The 22,385-nt window shown below is 32.6% G+C and overlaps 2 protein-coding genes across 2 annotated transcripts in view; one reads left to right on the forward strand and one right to left on the reverse strand.

Annotated features, from left to right (window-relative positions):
* LOC123701871 (probable sodium-coupled neutral amino acid transporter 6) lies at window positions 1-17,749 on the forward strand. The gene is made up of 9 exons (XM_045649456.1): window positions 1-208; window positions 12,441-12,643; window positions 13,684-13,804; window positions 14,056-14,168; window positions 14,713-14,845; window positions 15,345-15,507; window positions 15,936-16,104; window positions 16,670-16,795; window positions 17,115-17,749. The coding sequence occupies exons 2-9, from the start codon at window positions 12,451-12,453 to the stop codon at window positions 17,642-17,644; spliced, it is 1,548 nt and encodes a 515-aa protein (XP_045505412.1). The 5' UTR covers window positions 1-208; window positions 12,441-12,450; the 3' UTR covers window positions 17,645-17,749.
* The window catches only part of LOC123701869 (malonate--CoA ligase ACSF3, mitochondrial), a 12,976-nt gene continuing 8,331 nt past the window's right edge, over window positions 17,741-22,385 (reverse strand). The window contains exons 9-10 of the mRNA XM_045649451.1: window positions 19,357-19,499; window positions 17,741-19,256 (exon numbers count right to left, since the gene is read on the reverse strand). Of these exons, the coding sequence (XP_045505407.1) occupies window positions 18,812-19,256; window positions 19,357-19,499 (588 nt within the window). The 3' untranslated portion in view covers window positions 17,741-18,811. The remainder of the gene's footprint in view (window positions 19,257-19,356; window positions 19,500-22,385) is intronic.

Here is a 22,385-nt window from a genome sequence, read left to right on the forward strand (position 1 = left end):
TCTTATTAGGTTAATCCTAGCCGCAGAATTGTATTGCTTTGGCCGCAACACGTTGTCAGCCATATTTAATATTTTAAATTATTTATAATCAAACTTTTTGGTGTGGTGGCGTGTTTTAAGGTGTGGATGCATTATTTTTTTAAAGTGCTGTGCACACAAAATATTTTGAAAATGTTCTAGTGTTATTTGTGCGAAAATAAAATAAAAGGTAAGCAAGTTTACTAATGGATAATAAGTTAAATTTATTTATAATCAATTAAACAATCTATTTGTATTTTAAAAATAATAAATAAATAAAAGTTAATATATCCTTTAAAGTTTAAAGCATAAAAAGCCAAATTATATAATTTTTTTTAATAATTTTCAATTTAAGCCTGAAAGTGAAAACCAGTGAAAGCTTCATAAACGTAATATTTATGACAAACAATATTAAATATTAATCATAATAACAATATTAAATATTAATAAAAAATAATTCTCTTGATTTCTAATCAAGAGAATTATTTTTTTAACGACATTATTCAGCAATTAGTTAGGTACCTAAGCCTAAACTTGATATAATTAGTGAAATGAATATAAAACAAAATGGAAATTTTAATTACATTTACACATTAATGAATTATTTTAGTAACAGTATTGTCAGAATTATATTAATTAATTAGTGAATTGGATGAATACTGTATTATTAATAATTATGAGTGAGACAAAAATTCAAATTTGTCAGTTACTTATAAGGATAACATTTTGTTCGAAAAGTTCGCTAGCATATTTTAATAGTAGTTCATTATATAGATAAAGATTTCTATTGTGACCTAACTATATCAAATTGTCTGTTGCATTGCATACACTCGTATAAATTAGGCCACATTGTAAGTCTAGTCCAATATTATCTACTTGTTCTGTGGTCTGTGTGTGTGTATAGAATCAGATGACTATCTGAATGTAACGATCATAAGACAAAACTATTATTCAAAAATCTATACTTAGTTAATATTATAAAGCTGAAGAGTTTGTTTGTTTGTTTATTTGAACGCGCTAATCTCGGAAACTACTGGTCCGATTTGAAAAATTCTTTCGGTGTTAGATAGTCCATTTATCGAGGAGGGTTATATATATATCATCACGCTACGACCAACAGGGGTGGAGCCACGGGGGTGAAACCGCGCGGAGCAGCTACTTAGTGTTAATATAAAATAAAATTAGACAAATATCACATACGTTTTAAAAAGAGTTTCACAGAATATTTAAAAATATTAATCTACAAGTAAAGTACACCCACAACACTCTACACCCTAAACACAGAAAGTATAGACTCTACATAGAGCTCTACAATATCTTTGGAATTTCCTAAGGGAATTTCACTCTTATCTTTCGTATCCAAGTTTAAGATTTTAACGGAATAAAGATTGAAAATTAAGAATCTCAAACTAATCTAACTGTATCATTGGCAATTGACAATTAACAGGATCCTTAATTCCAGTAGGAATACAGGTCGTTCACCTCAAACGTAATTTGTAAGTTCAATACCCATACTTGGGATAAATAAGAAGACGCGATTCAAACAGATGATATACAGTTGTATATCTCATTCCATCCGTCCCGAACTCCTGATGCTATTGCTGAACTGAACTCAGACCTGGTACGCCTATCGAAATGGTCGGAGAAAAATTCACTTGTTCTTAATCCAGCAAAGACTAAATTCATGGTCTTGGGAACACCGAGGTCGATCGGAAAAGTCATTGAATTCAATCCGATATTAAACATTGAAGGTCAACCTGTAGAGCGGGTCGTCGAAGCTCGAAATCTCGGGATCGTTTTCGATGAGCATCTCAGGTTCGAAAAACACTTCCAAGCTACTATATCGAATTGCTTCTACAGGTTAAAGCTACTTTATCGCATCAGGAACTACATCACCACATCCTTACGTATAAGGCTCTGTGAGGCACTAATTCTCTCGAAATTTAATTTCGGAGATACCATGTACGGTGCAATATTGCTTGCAAGGACCAAGAATGCAATACAGCGGGTTCAGAACGCGTGTGCTCGGTTCTGTTGGGACATACCTGCAAGAGATCATGTTACGCCATATCTCATCGAAGCAAAAATGCTCAACATGGAACGACGCAGGCGCCTTCACTTTGCTGTGATGCTTTTTGAGGTGGTGACGTCTCAAATACCAAAATACCTGCACAGTAAGCTTAGATGGGTCGGTGAGAAAAATGGCTCGCACTTTACAAGAGGATCCACTTACATGTTGGTTATGCCAAGATACCACACAACCGCTTTTAGAGGCAGTTTTGTATACAACGCAACTAAGTGTTGGAATAACCTTCCGCCGCCGCTACGTGAGTCGATTTCCAAACACTCTTTTATGTATAAGTATAAAACACACCTGATTAGCGAATTCGTCGGGAAACCTTAGTTGCGTTGTATATTATGTTTTGCATTCGATATATACTATGCAATATATTTGCATTCAATATATATGTTATGTAATATTTCATTATTTATTTATGTAATTTAAGTATTGATATTTGTTTCATTTATTTCATTAATTTGTAAATGTTATAATATTTTATAAATACAAACACTCACTTATTTATTTAAATTTTTCTACTTTGTTTTATTTTATATTATTTCATTTTATTTTTGTTATATAACTATATTTTATTACTAGGGACACTTTAGCCTTACGGGTCTGTTGTCTGGTTGGGCCCTGAAAATCAGCGCTATGCCGACTATACCGGTGCGGCATAGCATATGCTGAGTGGCCTTACCCTTTAGGTCACCAGTCGCCACACAAATTTTTATATATTAGATTTTTAGCTTTTAAGTTTTCTTTTTTATATTGTTTTTGTCCATAGATAGTGTTTAAGAGTGCTTTTGTTATTGTTTTTTTTATGTGGTGGTGGTACTTTGGTGATTCTAATAAATGTATTTTATTCTTATTCTTATTCTTATTCTATTCAAACGCATTTTTATTTGGCTGTAGGTACGGCCCGGATGTATCATGACATTTTAAAAGGAATATAAATATTTATGATCTATCTCATAAAAATGTCTCCTATTTTAACCGACCGCGACGTTCCAAGGAGGAGCGATGGAAGCTCTATATAGAGCCATATATTTTTTATTTTTCGTTTGGTCCCATATTAGAATCTGGATTTGTACTTCCTTGCGTCAACGACCTTTTTTTATAAAATAAATTGTTTTAACTGCATTCAGAATTCAGAGTTGATCTGAATTCTTTAATCCGAATGAAAATTCGTTTAAATACAAAAGTAGGTATCATACGTAAAATTACTGCACTTAAAAATAATATAATCTCTATAATTATTAATTATTTGATGACATTTCGATTATTACCGGATGTTCGCGCTTTTTTATTTTCTCCTTTTTTTATTAAGACCTTTTATAATTATCATAAACCGGTTCTTTAAACCATTATGTTATTAATATTATAGCTTTTTCATATTCTCGGTTATTTTACACATTTTGCATATAATTGGGCTGCATGGACCTTGGTATGATGAGCTAGATATAGCTAGTCGTGAGTTTATCACCACAATCAATAGATTAAGATTTGGCCACAATAAAGCACCCGCACACCTTGCAAGACTGAACATATTTAACAGCAATATAAGTATGCACTTTCTGAAATAAGAAGATCGCCGGTATGAACCATATTTTCTTCAACTGTCAAAACCATATTATGTTCATATTTCATAGACTAGTATTGGCAAGTGAAATAGTAGAGTACGTAAGTGATTCCTCCCGCCGCCAGTTGTGTGATTTGTTAAAAAACAAAAAGTGTTATAGTGCCGAGTGCTTTATACAAATACATAAAAAACACTGTGGGAACGATCTAATTACGGACAAATGAAGGAAAAATATCTTGAACATTTGTGATTAACAAGTGATAACTGCGTTAAAAACAACCGACTTCAAACTTGCACTTGCAAAATTTACAAATACCTACAGACAAAAATGCTCATAAAATAAAAACTACTGGGCCTATCCGAATAAAATTTTTATGGGACCAATTCGACACCATCCCGCATCGAATAAAAAAAGAATCACGTAAATCGGTTCAGAAACCTCGGAGTAATCGGTGTACATACATAAAATAAAAAATAAAAAAATATATACCGGCCGAATTGATAACCTCCTCCTTTTTTTTGAAGTCGGTTAAAAATAAGAATTGGCTTAAAGGTCTCGTAACCAGGCCATTAAATATTAATAAAAAAAAAATGGGCTGCATGCATTCAAAACAGATAATATATTGAAGCTATAATGCGTGAAATAAAAAACTTATTATATGATTGTGTACCTGCTTATTGTTAATTTTAACCGACTTCAAAAAAAAGGAGGAGGTTATATTTGTTAGTTTTTGTTGTGATCAAAAGCACTTAAAAACTCAAACTCAAACATTTATTTATTCAATTAGACTAATTTTAGTAGCACTTTCGAATCGTCATTACTAGTATTTTTAACATTTACCACCGATTCGGAAAGCAGTATACCTATATGGAGAAGAACCGGCAAGAAACTCCATTATTGCTCTTTTAAAATCATGTCAATACTAGTAACTTATATCTAACTACCTACATACATAATATATCATAACATATCATATAACTTAAACAGTTAATCATTGAATCACATATGTATCTGTATTAATTAGTTATGTGAAAACACATTGGAAACATAGAAGACGGCAAACAACGAGTGAAAAATAAAACTAGTGAAGTTTACTTGATGAACTTTATTTAATTGGCCCAATCGAAAAATTGCCATGTAGGTAGGTCCTGTATAAAAAACATACATCTGCTTATAAATTACGCAGTTCTGATGAGGTTCTGACCATGTTCTGACACCTGAAGTAGGTAACAAATACATAAAAAGGTAAAAACAACACCTTTTTATACGTCGATTAAATATAGTGCAAATTAATTTAACCTGACTTTTACAGCGTCTGTGACAGTTAATAAACGTCTATATTTTCATCAAAACTATTAAAGTAAGACGTGGTGGATGTATTTACGGAGGAAGTAGGAACATACCTACAGACAAAAATACGCGCTACATAACAATTAACAACTCGTAAATGTCAAATTTTATAGCATTTTCTATTTTATTTATTGTTCGTGGACTTTTTGCCAATGTCTAGTTAAACTTTGTCTGTTAACTTTGTTTTCTCAATAAGATGTTCCAGACTTTTTGACACATTTTGATATTTTTTTAAAGAGTCTAAACTCTTCTTCTTCTTCTCTTAATTAATGGCTCCACCCAATTGTAACTCTGTACTTAGTGGTAAGAAGTAAATGTCAACATGTTTCAAAAAAAATATAAAAAAAAATTACGCATTTAACATTTTATCACTGACTGTGCAAGATATAAAAATACGCTTTGAGATGTCACGCAACTTGATAATTTAATTATGGAGTGAAGATAAAATTTAATAAATTGGCAATTATAATCGATTGTTAAAATAATAATCGATAAACTCCGAAATTGAAGAAAACATTATACGTGCTATCACCTAGATAACTTATCACCTAGATAGATAGATCCCAGCCCAGAAAACTGGGAATAATAAATAAATTACAAACAACTTTTTTTTTAGGAAATTGTAAAAGCTTTTGATTGTACTTACTACTTACATTACTTACATTTGTTTCGTGTCTGTGTATATTATTATGATAATTTTTATCTTCTTACATTTATTAACTAGATGCGCCCCGAGCTTATACTCGCTTGGCTCCGCTTGTGGCTCCGCTCCTATTGATCTTAGCTTAGTGTGATGATATATAAAGCCGGTAGCCTTCCTCGATACAAATGGTTTATCTAACGCCGAAATAATTTTTCAAATCGGACCAGTAGTTCCTTAGATTTGTTCAAACAAACAAACTTTTCAGCTTTATAATATTACCTAGGTAGTTTAGATATTTTTTTCCCATAGTTGAAGTATTTACTGTCAAATGAAATAAATAAACAACCATAAAATTGCATAAAAGTAAAAAAATTGTATGCAAGGAATCTTAATTGTCGAAAGAATCGAAAACAACTATTAACTACCGAGGTAGCTATCTGATAGGTAATGCAATTTATAAGCTAATTGGGTTTGATGATTAATATCCTTGATAATAATTTCATATGTTTTTTCCATTTTTAGTTCATGGGAATAAAAACAATATCTAGGTAATAGCACGTATTATGTTTTCATTAAAAGTTTTTATCATTTATTATTTACCATAATAGGTAATTTATAGCATATTGGACTGACAATTTTTCGGAGTTCAATTGTCAGCATAATGCAATGCATATTGTTGCATGATTTCACAGTTGTCTTCAATTAGAGTGCAAAATATCGACCTCTCATGCTAGATTCAATCCTAATAAAAAAGGAATAAGTCATAGAAATCCCGTTTTATTTTGGCATAAAGTTTTTTGGTATCTAGTTACTTTAATTTTTGAAGTTAAACTTCTGTGAGCGCGTTGAGAGTAAAATTTCATGGTCGCGTCATGGCAATACCATCACGTCATGGAGTAAGGCGCGATTTTGGTATCTTTGAATCAAATAAGTTTCACTTCTGACATGACGTGTGCTCGGCACACACGATCTTTTTTATTTTATCTGAAAAGCGATTCCATATAATTTTCATTCGGCAGACACCTTTCCTATTTACAATAATTAGTATACTTCCATGTATTGGTTATCTTAGTTTATTCAAATTAATTCTAACACGGAACAGCATCTTTAGTGGTAATCACGAGTGGGTGTGTATAACTGCGTGCAGCCAACGAGACGCCGCCAATTACTAACATTTAAAATGGCGGACGGAATTTTAACGGTTCTAAGTATCGAATGTGCAATTAAATTGCATTAGGAGCTACTCAGATGGAAACCGATGGATTCGCACGAATGCGAGTTTCAAATGTGGCGTTGCTATAATAATACTTAGCAAATAATTATTTATTTTTAGTGTTTACATTTGGTGATTTGGAGCAATAATTCACTATGACTCCGACTTTCCTAACTTCTTGTTTTAATTATTGCAATTTACATTTTTATTGCATTTATCTGGATATTTTTATACTAACCACTATTCTAATCGGCAAAATATGCTATTTTGCTTGTTTTACAAGCAAAAGGTTGATGACATTTTACTATTTACGACTTCCGAACCTAACTTGGCCACCATGCTGATTAATAGCATATAAAACGGCGAAACCTGTGTCTACAGGAAGGTCTTCGATTATATATTTTAGGCTTCATTATTTGGTAAATCGACAGGGTCTCTAAGGTTTCTAATGCCTAAAGTGTAGAGTTTTATAAAAAATGAAATAAGCAACTAGTTATTACTTTGTTAACATTCCCTGACTTATAATATCGATTTTCTATTATTCGTTGTCCTTGGTCAATTAGTCCAATTTATTTTTATCTACAACCTAACGAACGTGTCAGGCGTCATCTTCAGGTCCTTGGCAATTTAGATAGTAATTTAATAATTTAAGATACGGTTATTACATATATAATACATTGTAATTGATAATGTTTATGTACATATACAATCATTATGTCAATTACCTATTGATACCTACAGCGCGCGTGTAATTTTGGAACTACATATTTTCAACGATTTCCCCGTGCGTAGGTACAATATAGTTACTTCCTGTTCCTTCCCAAAAAGAAGTAGCAAGAGCCATTTAGCAAAAACTGTTTTAAACTTATACTTATTGTTTTATACTTATAGATATATATCTAACTCATATAACTAATTTTAATAAATTAAATTATTTACATAAAGTTTCCAGGATATGTAGAGATATTTGGGTAGCTTTCACGCTGTTTTTATAGCGCAATTTACTAAATAATTCTGAATGTTATTAATGGGAGAATAAACAATACATGTTTATTTATTATAGAAAAGAGCCTAAACGGCTCTTACAAAAATAAAATAGTAAAAAGTTTTAAAGTAAGTACTTACTTAGTTAGTTACTTTATTCATTTATTTATACTTTATTTCTATAAAATTGCAATTATGTAATTATGAAAAATTAAAACATTAATCCGTATTTTCCTTACTTGAATAGAGATAATAGATATGTGAAATGTGCTGATATTTGATAATAATATGTATAAGGTAAAATAAAAGCATAACGTAACTACATTACTTTTAGATAAGTTTTAAATGGTATTTTATCCATACTAATATTATAAATGCGAAAGTAACTCTGTCTGTCTGTCTGTCTGTTACTCAATCACGCCTAAACTACTGAACCAATTTGCATGAAATTTGGTATGGAGATATTTTGATACCCGAGAAAGGACATAGGCTACCTTTTATTGCGAAATATGTACCACGGGCGAAGCCGGGGCGGACCTCTAGTAATTTATATTTGGTACTCTATATTTATAAAAAAGAGCACCAAACTACTTTATTGTTTTACGATAAGATTATCACACTTATGGAGCTTCGGGATAACCTTTCCGCTTTTAAATAATCGTCTTTACCTTTAAAGAAGACATTTGTTCTTTAATCTCATTAGTAAAATAAAAACGTACTGTTCATTTACGATATTTTGTTTATTGTTTGTTTATTTTTGAGAACAACTAAACGTGTGGACTATGTCGTAACGTCTTACAAAGATTTATATGTTTATTTTACTAGGAACTATTAATAGGTACTAATAATGAAACAGATTTTTAAGTTGATTTAATTGTTTCCATACCTTATTGAAGTTGGCCATTCAAAATATCCTTTACTAGCTGTTGCGTGCGGTTTCAGTTTTCACCCGCGTGGCTCCCTGTTGGTCTTAGCGTGATGATAAGTATATTATATGGGCTATCTAACACCGAAAGAATTTTTGAAATCGGATCAGTAGTTCGACCGAGTTTGTGCGTTGAAACAAACTCTTCAGCTTTATAATCTTAATATATATAAATGTCGTGTCACAATGTTTGTCCTCAATGGACTCCTAAACCACTTAACCGATTAAACTTATAATAAAATTCGCACACCATGTGCAGTTCGATCAAACTTGAGAGATAGGATAGTTTAAATCTCAAATTGTTTTAGAGAAAGCGGGCGAAGCCGCGGGCGGTAAGCTAGTATTAGTATAGATTTACGAGTTACTCTACGTGTAACTTACATAATATTGAAGAGTACCTATTTAATTTATTTTATGTATTTAAAAGACTTGCAGTCGCTCTACCTAGATACAGTAAGGAGTGCCAAAAATATTTTAATGCTAATTAATATGAACTTTCTGTACCTATAATAAGAAGAGAAACATTCAGTGACGTCACATAAATAGACCATGGTAGGTATGGTATGGTAGTATATGAATGAACAGATTGATCACATAACATTTTTTTTTAAATAAACAAGATAAAATAAAAGAAAAATAAACTAGTTCATTGAAATGTTACATTTTTTTGGCTTAACCTTGCATTTTTTAGAGGACGCAATTTTATTTTTTGGACGTGTAGGGGGGTTCAATGTGAAGCTAAAACCAAGTTTGTGGGGTCGCCACCCTTGTCCCACGGCCGCCATCTTGAAAATAGTGGTTGAAATGGTTTATACGATATATCTCTTAAACTATTTATCTGATAAAAAAAGTTTGTTGACATTATTTGTGGCAAATTAAATTTTCTACAATTTTGATCCAGTAACTTTTTGTCGTAGAACTATAAATAAAAAATTTATAAGCGAAAATGTTCAGAAATTAGAGCTATTTAAATGTTTCGATAAAATTGTTTTTTATCATTTTACGAAGAAATGATATCAGACCATTTTTGTAGATTGTTTTTCGAGGAACAACTTTTACATACAACATTTTTTCATTACGTCAATAGCTAAGGTTTTACAGCGCTCTAAAGTGAGTACTATTTTTCAGTACTCTTAACTATACATATATTGGCTATTGGCTCTTTTCCCATGCAGCACTGCAAGAACAGAACATTTCAGCCCTGCTTTTCAACGTAAAAAAAACGTGCTTCCAGACTCTACCTCCTGGATGGTGGGGAAAAGAGTCAATAATTAATTATTAATAATATTGCAAAATTAATTATTAAAAATATTATAATAACAAAAAAAACAATTACTGATGAGAAATAATTATTAGTACACACATAATATATTATGTATAACGTATAGCTAAGAGTACTGAAAAATAGTACTAATTTCGGAGCGCTTTAAAATCTTAGCTATTGACTTTATGAAAAAATGTTGTATGTAAAAGTTGTTCCTCGAAAAACAATCTACAAAAATGGTCTGATATCATTTCTTCGTAAAATGATAAAAAAAAAGTTTTATTGAAAAATATAAATATCTCTATTACCTGAACATTTTCGCTCATAACTTTTTTATTTATAGTTCTACGACAAAAAGTTACTGGACCAAAATTGTGGAGAATTTAATTTGCAACAAATAATGTCAACAATTTTTTTTTATCAGATAAACAGTTTAAGAGATATATCGTATAAACCATATCTTCCGCTATTTTCAAGATGGCGGCCGTGGGACAAGGGTGGCGACCCCACAAACTTGGTGATAGCTTCACACTAACCCCCTCTACACATCAAAAAATAAAATTGCGTCCTCTAAGAAATGCAACCCCAAATGTAACTTTTCAATGGACTAAACACACTGCATCGTATAAAGGTAGCCGAAAGAAACTCGGCTCTCGTCGGATTGCCATCTATGACAAGTGGCGGCTGCTAAATTTGTCCCTGCTTTTCTCAAGTTTTTGTGCCGCCCATCGCTCAGAGCGCCTTTTTAAATTGCACGCATATTTACATAACAACTTCGACAAACCTATAGTAGAAAAATACAATGCACCCAGTACCCATTTAAAAACATTTAAATACTTTGTTTTGCCACCGCCGCGGCCGCAGCCGGCGTGCGTGGAGCGGAGAGGCCGTTAGACACCTTTATGATAATTGTAAAGTAAATAAGTATATAATTACACGTAATTAAACTGTCTTTTATCGTTGACACAACATTGTAACGCACTTCGCTATTGTATATCACGCGAAGGCATTATTATGAGCATCTATAGACTATAGTTCTAATTACGGATCGTAGCACGCGTTAATAAGACTGATTGTGCAATGTACAATAATAGAAAATAAAATCAAGTGAGAAACTGGGGAATAAATCAACGAGTGGGTCGTGCCTTCATTACATATCAGGCTTTCACGCTGTTTTTCAAGCATTACTCAAAGTAATTACCTTCGGCTGCGGTACTCGTCAAAGAAATGCGTTATAATTTCTTGTAAACAACATCACCTGTCGTTTTGATGCCGAATAAACATATTTCTTTCTGTTTCATTTCAACCTAATTAGTAATCAGCCTTGATATATTGAGCCATGTAAGATAGTTTTTATACGGGACAATATTGCTTACTAATAGGTAACTAAGTAATCTGTTTATAAAATAAAAAGATCACATAACTCTGAGTTAATTTAGTTATCTAGAAGATATAAGTGGTAATAACTAATAATAACGAATGGAGAATATTTCAGATATTACTATTTAATATTTATTATAACGATTTGAAAGTATACATACTAAGTATGCAAGAATATATAATATTTTATTCATACTTAGTTAATTTACACAAATTTCGCACGCATAATGAATGCTGCAGTCACGGAGTAATAGCTACGCGTAAATATGCGTGAATTAATTTGTATTTAAAAACGGATTTTTAACAAGCGTACCGAATCGAATTACATTATTTACTAATAAATGCCTACTGGGTAGGGGCGGCTCGTTTATAACTTGTTTATAAACAACATTAACTGTATAAAAAGCGAAGAATGCATAACAGTCACATATACTTTGTTTTCTGTTTATTTGCCTTGCGTTAGGTCACCCGATTGTTCTGCCGCAAATTTAATTAATTCAATTAATTAAATAAATTACAAAGTAACTTGCGCATGTTTTATGTAGGTATACCTACCGTAAGTTAAAGGCCAAAACAATAAGCGGCCTTTACAAATGCACCTTTATTTTTATTACTATGTAATGAATTTACAAAGCTTGAGCCGTATAAAAATAGGCAAATCTGTCTTACTAATTCAAAATACATATTGTGTAGTAGCACAAATAACAGCGCTACATAGCGAATCCAAATTCCAATTGTTTTTCAAACATTCATATAACTACCCATTTTATTTTGCACATAAAATGTCACCCCTTGAGCATTTTGATAACAAATTCACACTTACAGAAAAATTACACCTTACCTTGTTTACATACGAATGATAAAGGTAGTTAATATGAAATTAAATAAACTTAACAAAACTTAAACTTCTAGTATTGTTGAAACAGAGTTAACCTTACAAAAGTCAATCTTCGATCAGGCTTCAATCTGCGCTTCCAAGCCGACAAATTCGTACTTACCTACTACATTATTTTTTTTACAGCGGCCAAAACATGAAGCTACCCCGAATCTTCGAAAGCCACGGCTCCGTACTAACCAAGCCCACCCATGTGGCCATGTACCACGATCGCTACACTGCTGGGGAGACCACTGGAGGGCTCAGTGTGCTGTTCACTGTGTTATGCATCATAGATTTGTTTGGCGTCTTCCCAGTGGTCGCTTTGCCGAAGAGCATCATATCTTGTGGTGAATATGTTTTGCTAACTATATAATATGTAACTCGTAAAAATAACTTGCCTTCATGTCAATTAAAGGAGATGAGGATTTTTTAAAGAATAGAAAAAATCTATCATAATGGTGAAATACGAACACTTGTCTTTAATTGCTGTGGCAACGCAACGCCTGACCTACCGCACACCCATGATCTCACCTCAGTAATCGAATATCTCTCAGCAGCTTCAGCGATTAAAATCTATTGTTTAAAAAATTCTAATTTATGGAGCACTTTGAAGGCTATTAAATAAAGAAAAGGTATTTTAGCATCATCGATGTCGGTCTGAGCGTTTTTCTTTATTGCATAAAATGGTAGGTAAGATATTGAAAAAATATCTGTGACTTCAGATAGAATAAAGTAAAGTCACTTTGTGATTTAAATTTGTAGGTACTTACCATATAATATAATTTACATTGTAGTACTTTCTATATAATATAATAATCTTAATATATATAAATCTCGTGTCACAATGTTTGTCCTCAATGGACTCCTAAACCACATAACCGATTATAATAAAATTAGTACACCATGTGCAGTTCGATCCAACTTGAGAGATAGGATAGTTTAAATCTCAAATCGTTTTAGAGAAAGCGGGCGAAGCCGCGGGCGGTAAGCTAGTGTAATATATATTTATATTATATACTTAATGTAATTGTTAAATTGTAGATATCAGCCGCTACGCATTAGCGTACCCATTGATGCTATTTGGTTATGCGCAATTTGATATTAGAAACGTTAGAAACCACATTCTCACGAGAAAGATAGCATTTCAGTAGATACATACTGTAATTGTAGCATGCTAATACAAGAACTATGCAAACAAAGTATAATAATTATCGTCATTTGTCCATTGAAAGGAATTATAATGGTGCAATTTTTGGTAGAGTCGTCAGTCGGTCATATAGTAATTGCTTATATCCATAGACATCCCACATGTACTTTAGATAATTATTATATTATTTCACCAATTTTATGTGTATTTAAAGCATGTAATTTTATTTTATATTAATAGGACTGTACGGAATACCGTTAGTATTCGCTGTAGTTGCTCTACAACTATATACCGCAGTTTTGCTCGGCAGGAGCTGGATTCTCGCCCATGACATCGCCCCAAATATTAGAGAAAAACGTCGGTAAGAAATATAATTACTTTTTTTACTAAAAATTAAACCTAGATAATAAATATGAACCGTGTTAAAAAAATATTTGCAAGTAAAAAAGTACGCATCGAAAAATACGCAAACTTTGTCAATCTTGTAATTTATCTATAGATGGCGTCTTTTGAGATATATATTAGGCAAATATTTACTAATCTGTGATATTAGTACGTGTTATATGTTTCATTGTATAATATTATGTAATTCCTACTATTATAATATTACAGGTTTCCTTACGCAGCAGTGGCAGAGCTAGCTTTTGGGAAAGTCTCTCGCAGTATTGTTACATTTCTAATTGACGCGACCGTGTTCAGCGCTGGCGTCCCCAATTTTATATTTGGTACCAATTATCAGATAGCACCTAAGTAGTTTTTTTTTTGCGTTTATTTACTTTGTATAAGATCCGCTTTTCACAATGAAGAATTAACAATACACTATACTGATTTTAATTCTACCGTAACGTTAATATTTATATGTATAAGTATACCATCTACCTAGTATTCTTATAGATCTATCTGAACAGGCATTTGAAATAGGTAATGTTTCATATGATTGATTTTTGAATGATTTCTATATTACTTTATTAAAACTAAAAAGCATTAATAAAATCAGGATCAAAGGACAACATCATTTTCTCTACAATCTACATCATCATTATTACTAGCTGCGCTCCGCGGTTTCACCCGCGTGGTTCCGCTCCTGGTCATAGCGTGATGATATATTATAGCCTATTGCTTTCCTCGATGAATGGGCTATCTCACTCTGAAAGAATTTTTCAAATCAGACCAGTTCCTGAGATTAACGCGTTCAAACAAACAAACTCAGCTTTATAATATTAGTATAGATTTAACACAAGACAATAATTAACCAATATTTATTTGCAGCATCGCAAAGCATGCAATTATTTTGGTGGAAGATAACGGACGGTGACGTCCGAATCACGTATTGCGTGTGGATGGTCGTCATTGGTCTACTGCTGTGTCCCGTCATGTGGCTTGGATCACCGAAAGACATGAAGTTAGTTTACTTATTTCCTACTTGTAAAAAATTTCGTGTTATCAACAATCAAGATACCTACATAAATAAACACATATTGATTTTAAGGAATGGAACGATTCTTGAGTAAGAAAAAGGCATTGGTAGAAACGATCCTTGAAATAGAATTATTAATTACCCATCCTTTCAACTACTACTACATTACTAATTATCTTGGCAAAATATAAACACTAAATACATAGGTAGGTGGGTACCTTGTGTTTCACTAAATACATACCTAGTATAAAACAAAGTCGCTTTCTCAGTCCCTATGTCCCTTTGTATGCTGAAATCTTTGAAATTACGCAACCGCGGATTTTGATTCGTTTTTTTTTTAATAGGTAGACAAAGCGGGCGTAGCCGCAGGCGGAAAGCTAGAAATGTACATGCAAAATAGCTTTTTCCGTTTGTATTGTCCAATTAATTATATAGTACTTAAGCGTAAAAACTCTGAGTTTTTTATGATTATTTTTATTTTCAGACCAATAGCAGTAGCATCAGTGTTCATAGTGACCACAGTGGCTGTATCCACTTGGACGTGTATCATCACGGACGACACGTCTCCCCCCGCGTCGGGAGACGTGTTGGAGTACCGTCCCAGTACCAGGGACTTCCTTGTGGCGTACGGGATCATGGTTTATCAGGTATGAGACGTGTAAGTTAGGAAAATATAGACATAAATCTATACTTATCCATATTAATATTATAAATGCGAAAGTAACTCTGTCTGTCTGTCTGTTACTCAATCACGCCTAAACTACTGAAACTATTTTCATTCAAATTTGGCATGGAGATATTTTGATACCCTAAAAAAGACATACTTTTTATCCCGGGAAAATGACGCAATCCCGGAAATCCCACGGGAACGGGAACTATGCGGGTTTTTCTTTGACTGCGCGGGCGAAGCCACGGGCGGAAACCTATATATATAAAGTATATTATAAAGCTGAAGAGTTTGTTTGAAGTTTGAACGCGCTTACTACTAGCAACGGAACTACTGGTCCGATTTGAAAAAATTCTTATAGAAAAAAACCAATCTACATATTTTCCATAATAAGTTATTTTCCAACAGTTCGACATCCACCCCATGCTGCTAACCCTGCAAGTGGACATGAAGGACAGTCGCCGCATCCACACGGCCGTGCTCGGCGGGTTCGCGGTCACCGGCGCCATGTTCACTGTGACGTCATTCCTTGCTGCCAATAGATATGGGAATAATGTCGAGAATAATATATTGCAGGGTAAGTTTTGGGTATAAACTTGTGTGTAGAGACATTTTAGATAAGAATCATATTTTTGAAGTAAAATTTCTTTAGGCGCGTTGAGAGTGGTAGCGGAAGAATTCTAATCAATACTTACCCGCGGCCCCATCATTAAAGCGGCTCGACGGAACACAGTGGGGTTTTAAGTCGGTAAGAATCCGACATAACCCACGGCTCCTTCCCCGGGGGCCGTGGGTATCTTTGGAAGATTTCCCCACTATAAAAAAAAGGCGCGTTGAGAGTAACATTTCAAGGGCACGTCATGGCAATACCTACCGTCACGTCATAGAGAAAGGCGATGATTTTATTCAATACGCTCGGTAAAAATATGTTATACAATGCGCTTGTTAGTTTAAAAAATCAAAATATTGAGCATCGAGTTTGAATAGCAGTTTGAAAAAATTTAAAAATGAATTCTCGGTGTGTTTTCATTTCCAATAAGAAAGTAGTATACGTAGGTAAATTTTGCACTCTACAACAGCAAGGTACATAATACACATTTTATAACTTTTACTATATAGGTACATTTTATCAATCTTTACAGGCATGCCGCCCTCAATAACCCTATACATAGTGGCATTACTGGTAACCCTGCAGCTCTGCCTCTCCAGTGCGGTCGGTAACTCCGCGCTATTCCAGCATATTGAAGACTTACTGAAAATACCTAGAGGTATTTAATAATTAAAATGACTTAAAACTGTAAAATTGTATCATTGAAACCTACCTTAAAAATTTTCAAATTGAAATCAAATTAATTACAAATGAGACAAGTGTGAGGCAAGTTCGCTCTCTTGCTAAATCTATGCTATTTCTATGTTATTCATTAAATGCCTTAAAAGACAAATTTTCGAAATTGAATTTGTTAAGTTAGGCTAAGAACTACTTTTTGGTAAGCAAATAATAAAAACACCAGAATCTAAAATCGTAATCGTAAAACATTTCAAACGTTATAGAACAGACAGTAATTTTAATGTATTTTACATTTTCAGAGTTCTGCTTACGACGCTGCCTAATCCGCTCCAGTATTATAGCATTAGCAGTATTCCTCGGTGAATCGGTGCCGAGATTCGACCTCGTTATGGGGTTAATAGGCTCAACGCTTACAGGCCCATTAATGTTCATATTCCCGCCGTTATTTTTCTTAAGACTCTGCTACAAAAAGTCACTTTTGACAAAAAGCGATTTGTTGCCAGATGAAAAAATAATGCTCATAGACAATAATGGATTTGGGAATCATAACGAGCTGTCAAAACCGCCGCGGTTATGCGAGTCTATTAGCACAAAATATCACACATTCAAAACGACTTTAAAACTAATGGGTACTGAGGAAATGGAAGAATATAATGTAAAATGGTATGATATAGTTTTGGCTGTAATTGTAATGCTGTTAGGTATTCTAGCGACTTTATTAGCTACGTATTCAAGTTGGTCAGACGCTATAATGTCAGCGACGTTTACGACGCCATGTTTGATCAACGCAACTGCCGCTGCACGAAGCTTTATAGAAAGAACTTCATAATTGTGATCTTATTTTAAGGAAATGATTCTCAACAATTTGTAGCTAATCGAAGCAATGAATTAACTTTAATATTATAATTGTAAATAAAACTTGTTTTAACGAAAATGGTTTTTATTCAACACAACAACAACAATAAGTCAGTCCTTACATATTTCCTTATTATGACAGAAACAAGCATAAAAATATTAATATGCGAACAAAGAAAAATAAATATTTATTTGTTAATTTTAAATGTTAGAGCGAGACAACATTATACTTTCTTTTATATTATTAAGAATCTACAATAACACAATATATTAATAAATGCATAATATACAATTTATACTAGGTTTGTATTCGTTTTTATGTACTGTGTAATTATGTTATTATATAAACGGTACAAAATCCTCTCAAAAATAGATTATCAATGCTATATCTGAATCTAAATTTACGCTATTTTTATACGTACATGATACGATACTTACATTGATGTGATATTTTGAGCAAAATGTTTTTTATTTGTTTGAGCTTTAATAATAAAGGTATAAAGATAGATAAAAACAAACATTTAACACGTTAGACACAAGACGACAAGAATTTAAAATCTGAACAACATAATATATTAACTCAAACACACATGTGCACACGACACATAAAATAAAATTTATAAGGATGTGTACACAGCTTTATAAGTTTAAATGTAAAAAGCATAGACAAGAATAAATTAAATGAACTAATGAACGTTATTTATTATTATTATTTAATTATATAACGTAATTCGATTTGTTTTCTTACGGTTGTAAAGTGTTAAATGTAAAAATATGTCATTAATTAAATTATAACTTTAACTTCATTGAAATGCAAATAAATAAATAAATTGTCAATTGTACGCCATTGAAACAGTGATAATAAATTAGTGTGAACACAGGCTCCTGAAAAACAGTTTACAGTTTATATTAGGAGCCTGGGTCATTAAATTTTTGTAACTCAAAATGGTGCAAATAAATGATTTATTTATTTATTTAATTATAACAATAATTGACTATAGCATCAAGTATGTACTGAATATTGCACAAGTAAGGAACTTCAAGCTTCAGAACCAGTTAAAGACAACGACTATAATTATTAAATTTCTAAAAACCTGTTTCAATCTATTACTTTGATCTAAATGTTTATTCTTTCCAACGATCACTTCTTATAAACCAGCTGTTTCCCGAACAATCTTTTAATTTCCTTTTTATCCAGTTTGCCCATAACATTCCGTGGCATAGTTTCCACGACCAACAAAGTCCTTGGCAACTGGTATGGCGCCAATTTCTTGCCAGCGACTTCCTTCAATTCCTTTAGCGTTATTTCCTTTTTATCCTTAGTAACTACGACTGTAGCTATAACTTCTCCATAATTCTCGTCTTCTATACCCAAAACTGCTGCGTCTGCTATATTGGGGTGTTCCAATATGGCAGATTCGACTTGTAAAGCGCTAACTTTGTAGCCACTAGTCTTTATAATGTCTACGGAGGATCTGCCCATAATTCTGAAGGATCCTTCGGAGTAGGACGCAATGTCCCCAGTTCTGAACCAGCCGTCTGGTGTGAAGTCTGACGAGGATAGGCTTGGTGCTCTGTTCCAGTATCTGGAAATTTAATAAATATTCGTCAAAAATAATTATAAAATTTTCCACCCAACAAGGCGGAAGACGCGTATTCGAATCTCGAAAAAAAATAATTAATTACCTCGTAAAAACATTAGGTCCCTTTAGAAGCAGTTCACCCTCGTAGACTCCATCTTTGTTCTCCTTGTGAATTGTGACTTTACCCGGTTTCCAGCCATTTTCTTCTTGAGCATTCTTTGTGAAGCCCAAACGATCTAGATTAATCTGAAAAAAAAGCTACATCTAAACATTTCTTAGAAAAGTTTTTATGTTTAATTGCTTAGACTAAGTGAGGTTGCCATTTACTATTAAACAAAAAATATTTTTGTTCATAATAATATGTAGTTTGATTATAAACGATAAACCATTTACACTCTTACAACTCTACTCTACTCTTTCTTACAACTAGACTCACCATAATCTAATAAAAGGTAGTCAAAAATGTCCGAACGGTATTGTACAAAACTTTCATTGAAATGTACACCTTATTTAGTGGCAGTAACGTTCAAAGTCTATTGTATCGCTCATAAAAAAACTGCCTAATACCAACACGCGTTTTGTTACATGGCCCTTTTTCACAATGGGCAGCGTTGGGCGAGTAGAGGCAATCACGATAGTGTAGAAGGTCTAATGTCTATGATCAGCCGTCATTGTAGATGTTTATTCATAATCGCCATAATGGACAAAAATCGACGATCATTTGTTGGGCCAACGCAGCCCATTGTGAAGAGGGCCCATGAAACAAAACACGTATGATGCTTTCAGATGCTTTTGGTGCATATTTTCGATTATTGTTGTTTATTGTGCGACAATCTTGCGTCAATGAGATCAATAGATTATTTTATTTTATACGCGATATGATGAATTATGATTGTGCTAATAATTTTTTAGATAATTGTTATCAGTGCATTAAGGTGGATGTTCCGACCGTCCCTCCATACATTTTTGATTACCTCTAAACACTTAACACAGACACTATTTCTTTAAAACTAATCATTTTATCACTTCTCTATAATGAAATGTGTGCGCGTTCGACCTTTTTAATCAATAATTTACAATATTTACTTAGAAAAACAACAGTAAAATACCGGAAAAATTTGACACTTCTACAGTAGTGTGCGTGACTTTTGCCAAGCGAAACACGACATAAAGCACGACATCTAGCGCATAGACTATATACTTATTACAGATCTAGCGCGTCAATGTCTAAACGAAAGGCGATGTTTAGACATAAGACGCGCTAGATGTCGTGCATTCGCGTTCGTTATCTTATACGCTTATATACATAATGAGCATAATTCTAATAAATCAAAGTTCTGTGTAAAAATTGAGTAATTTCATTTCCAATCGTTCAAAGAAAATAACAATAAAATAAAACTAATGACCTTAGAAACTATGTTTTTTTTTGTAAACAATTTATTACTCATTATTGTTCGTCCGTCGTAGGTCTGTAAACTGTATTGTACACTGAAGGTAAATGGTACTGTAGGTACTTTAGTTCGGCGTCGTCGTCGGCTTGATATAAATTACATTCTTGATTTCATTGACACGCGCTATGATTTGCGCGCGGAATTTCTTGTGTTGTGAATTTATTTTTGTATGTTAAGCATTTTAATTGATTCAAATTGCAATGTTTCTCTAGTATGCATTTGAGACTATATTGTAAATTGTAATAATTGATCGTGGGTATAGTAATTAATTATTCTAATAACGCAATTAGTAATATATGTATTTTCGGTGGGATTCAAAACAAAAAATTGGCCCGTGATTTTTATGAAATTTCACCACATTGCAAATCACATCAATCATAGTTCATACACATGTATGACGAAAGTGATTAGTATTGTGGCTAACATTGACTCATCAGTTCATCACTGAAACCAGTGATAAATCAGTACCTATATCATATTGTGTTTGAATATTTTTAAACAATGATATAAGTATACAATTATTATAAATCGGTAAACTATCAAAGTAATCACAAACTTGCAAACATTGGTAAAATGTCCAGTAGTTTATGAGCCTATTCATTACAATCAAACAAACAAACAAAGTTTTCCTCTTTATAATATTAGTGTAGACAAACACTATGAATACGATCACGAATGCAAATTCGGGGATTTTCTAATTATTGCTAAATAATAATTGAATTCGTTTTGAAATACTCTATAATTTTTAGTGTATAAATATTAAATATACATTTATAATGTGGTGCTCATTTTTTTTGTACTGCTAACGCTATTGTAGGTACCTATTTTCGTTGTTTTATTTCAAGTGAACACGGCCATACAATTTTGTCACGAGCCGCCTATGATTGTAGGTACTTTTGTTAGGCTCCTTCGTCGTCCGCGTCGCGTCGGCTCGAAAGTTCTTGATTTCATTGTCACGCGCTATGATTTGCGCGCGGATTTTCTTGTGTTGTGAATTTATTTTTGTATTATTATTATTTTTTATTTTTTTTTTTATTTTATTGATTTAAATAAAATATTTCACTAGTATGCATTTGAGACTATATTGTATTATGTATAATTTATCGTAGGTATAGTTATTCTTATAACGCAGTTATATTTTCGGTGGGACAATTTGACCCGTGATTTTTCTGAAATATCACCACGTTGCAAATCACATCAATCATACACACGTATGACGAAAGTATAGTGGCTAACATTGACTCATCAGTTCATCACTGAAACCAGTGATAAATCAGTATATATCATATTTTATTGTGTTTGAACAACGATATATACAATATTATTATAAATCGGTAAACTACCAAAGTACTTCCGAATTTTCAGACAGACAAACAAGTAGTTTGAACACGCAGTTTTCTTATACTAGTAGCAAAAATCAAAACCATAATATTATGTTTACCTACTATATTTTACTAAAAGTCGAGTGCGTCGAAATCGTAAATAATAATATAATGTTTTTCACCTTCCTGGTTATTTTCCCATAGTAAATAGTGTTTTAGGTTTGTTGTTGTAGGTAGGAATAATAATAATTATTCTTACTTGTTGGTTATGAAATGTATATTGAAATAATTTACTTTTACAAATCATTAGTGATATTAGTTTTGAGTGAAAATGCTTGGATCAGCATAATATTATATGG

This window comes from Colias croceus, chromosome 22 (assembly GCF_905220415.1).
Source record: "Colias croceus chromosome 22, ilColCroc2.1".
NCBI lineage: Eukaryota > Metazoa > Arthropoda > Insecta > Lepidoptera > Pieridae > Colias > Colias croceus.

Excerpts from the sequence above, each read along its gene's own strand:
- LOC123701871 (XM_045649456.1), top strand. The coding sequence starts at position 12,451 with ATGAAGCTACCCCGAATCTTCGAAAGCCACGGCTCCGTACTAACCAAG. Across the intron at positions 12,644-13,683 it reads GAAGAGCATCATATCTTGTG|GACTGTACGGAATACCGTTA; the intron begins GTGAATATGTTT and ends TTATATTAATAG. Across the intron at positions 15,508-15,935 it reads ACGGGATCATGGTTTATCAG|TTCGACATCCACCCCATGCT; the intron begins GTATGAGACGTG and ends ATTTTCCAACAG.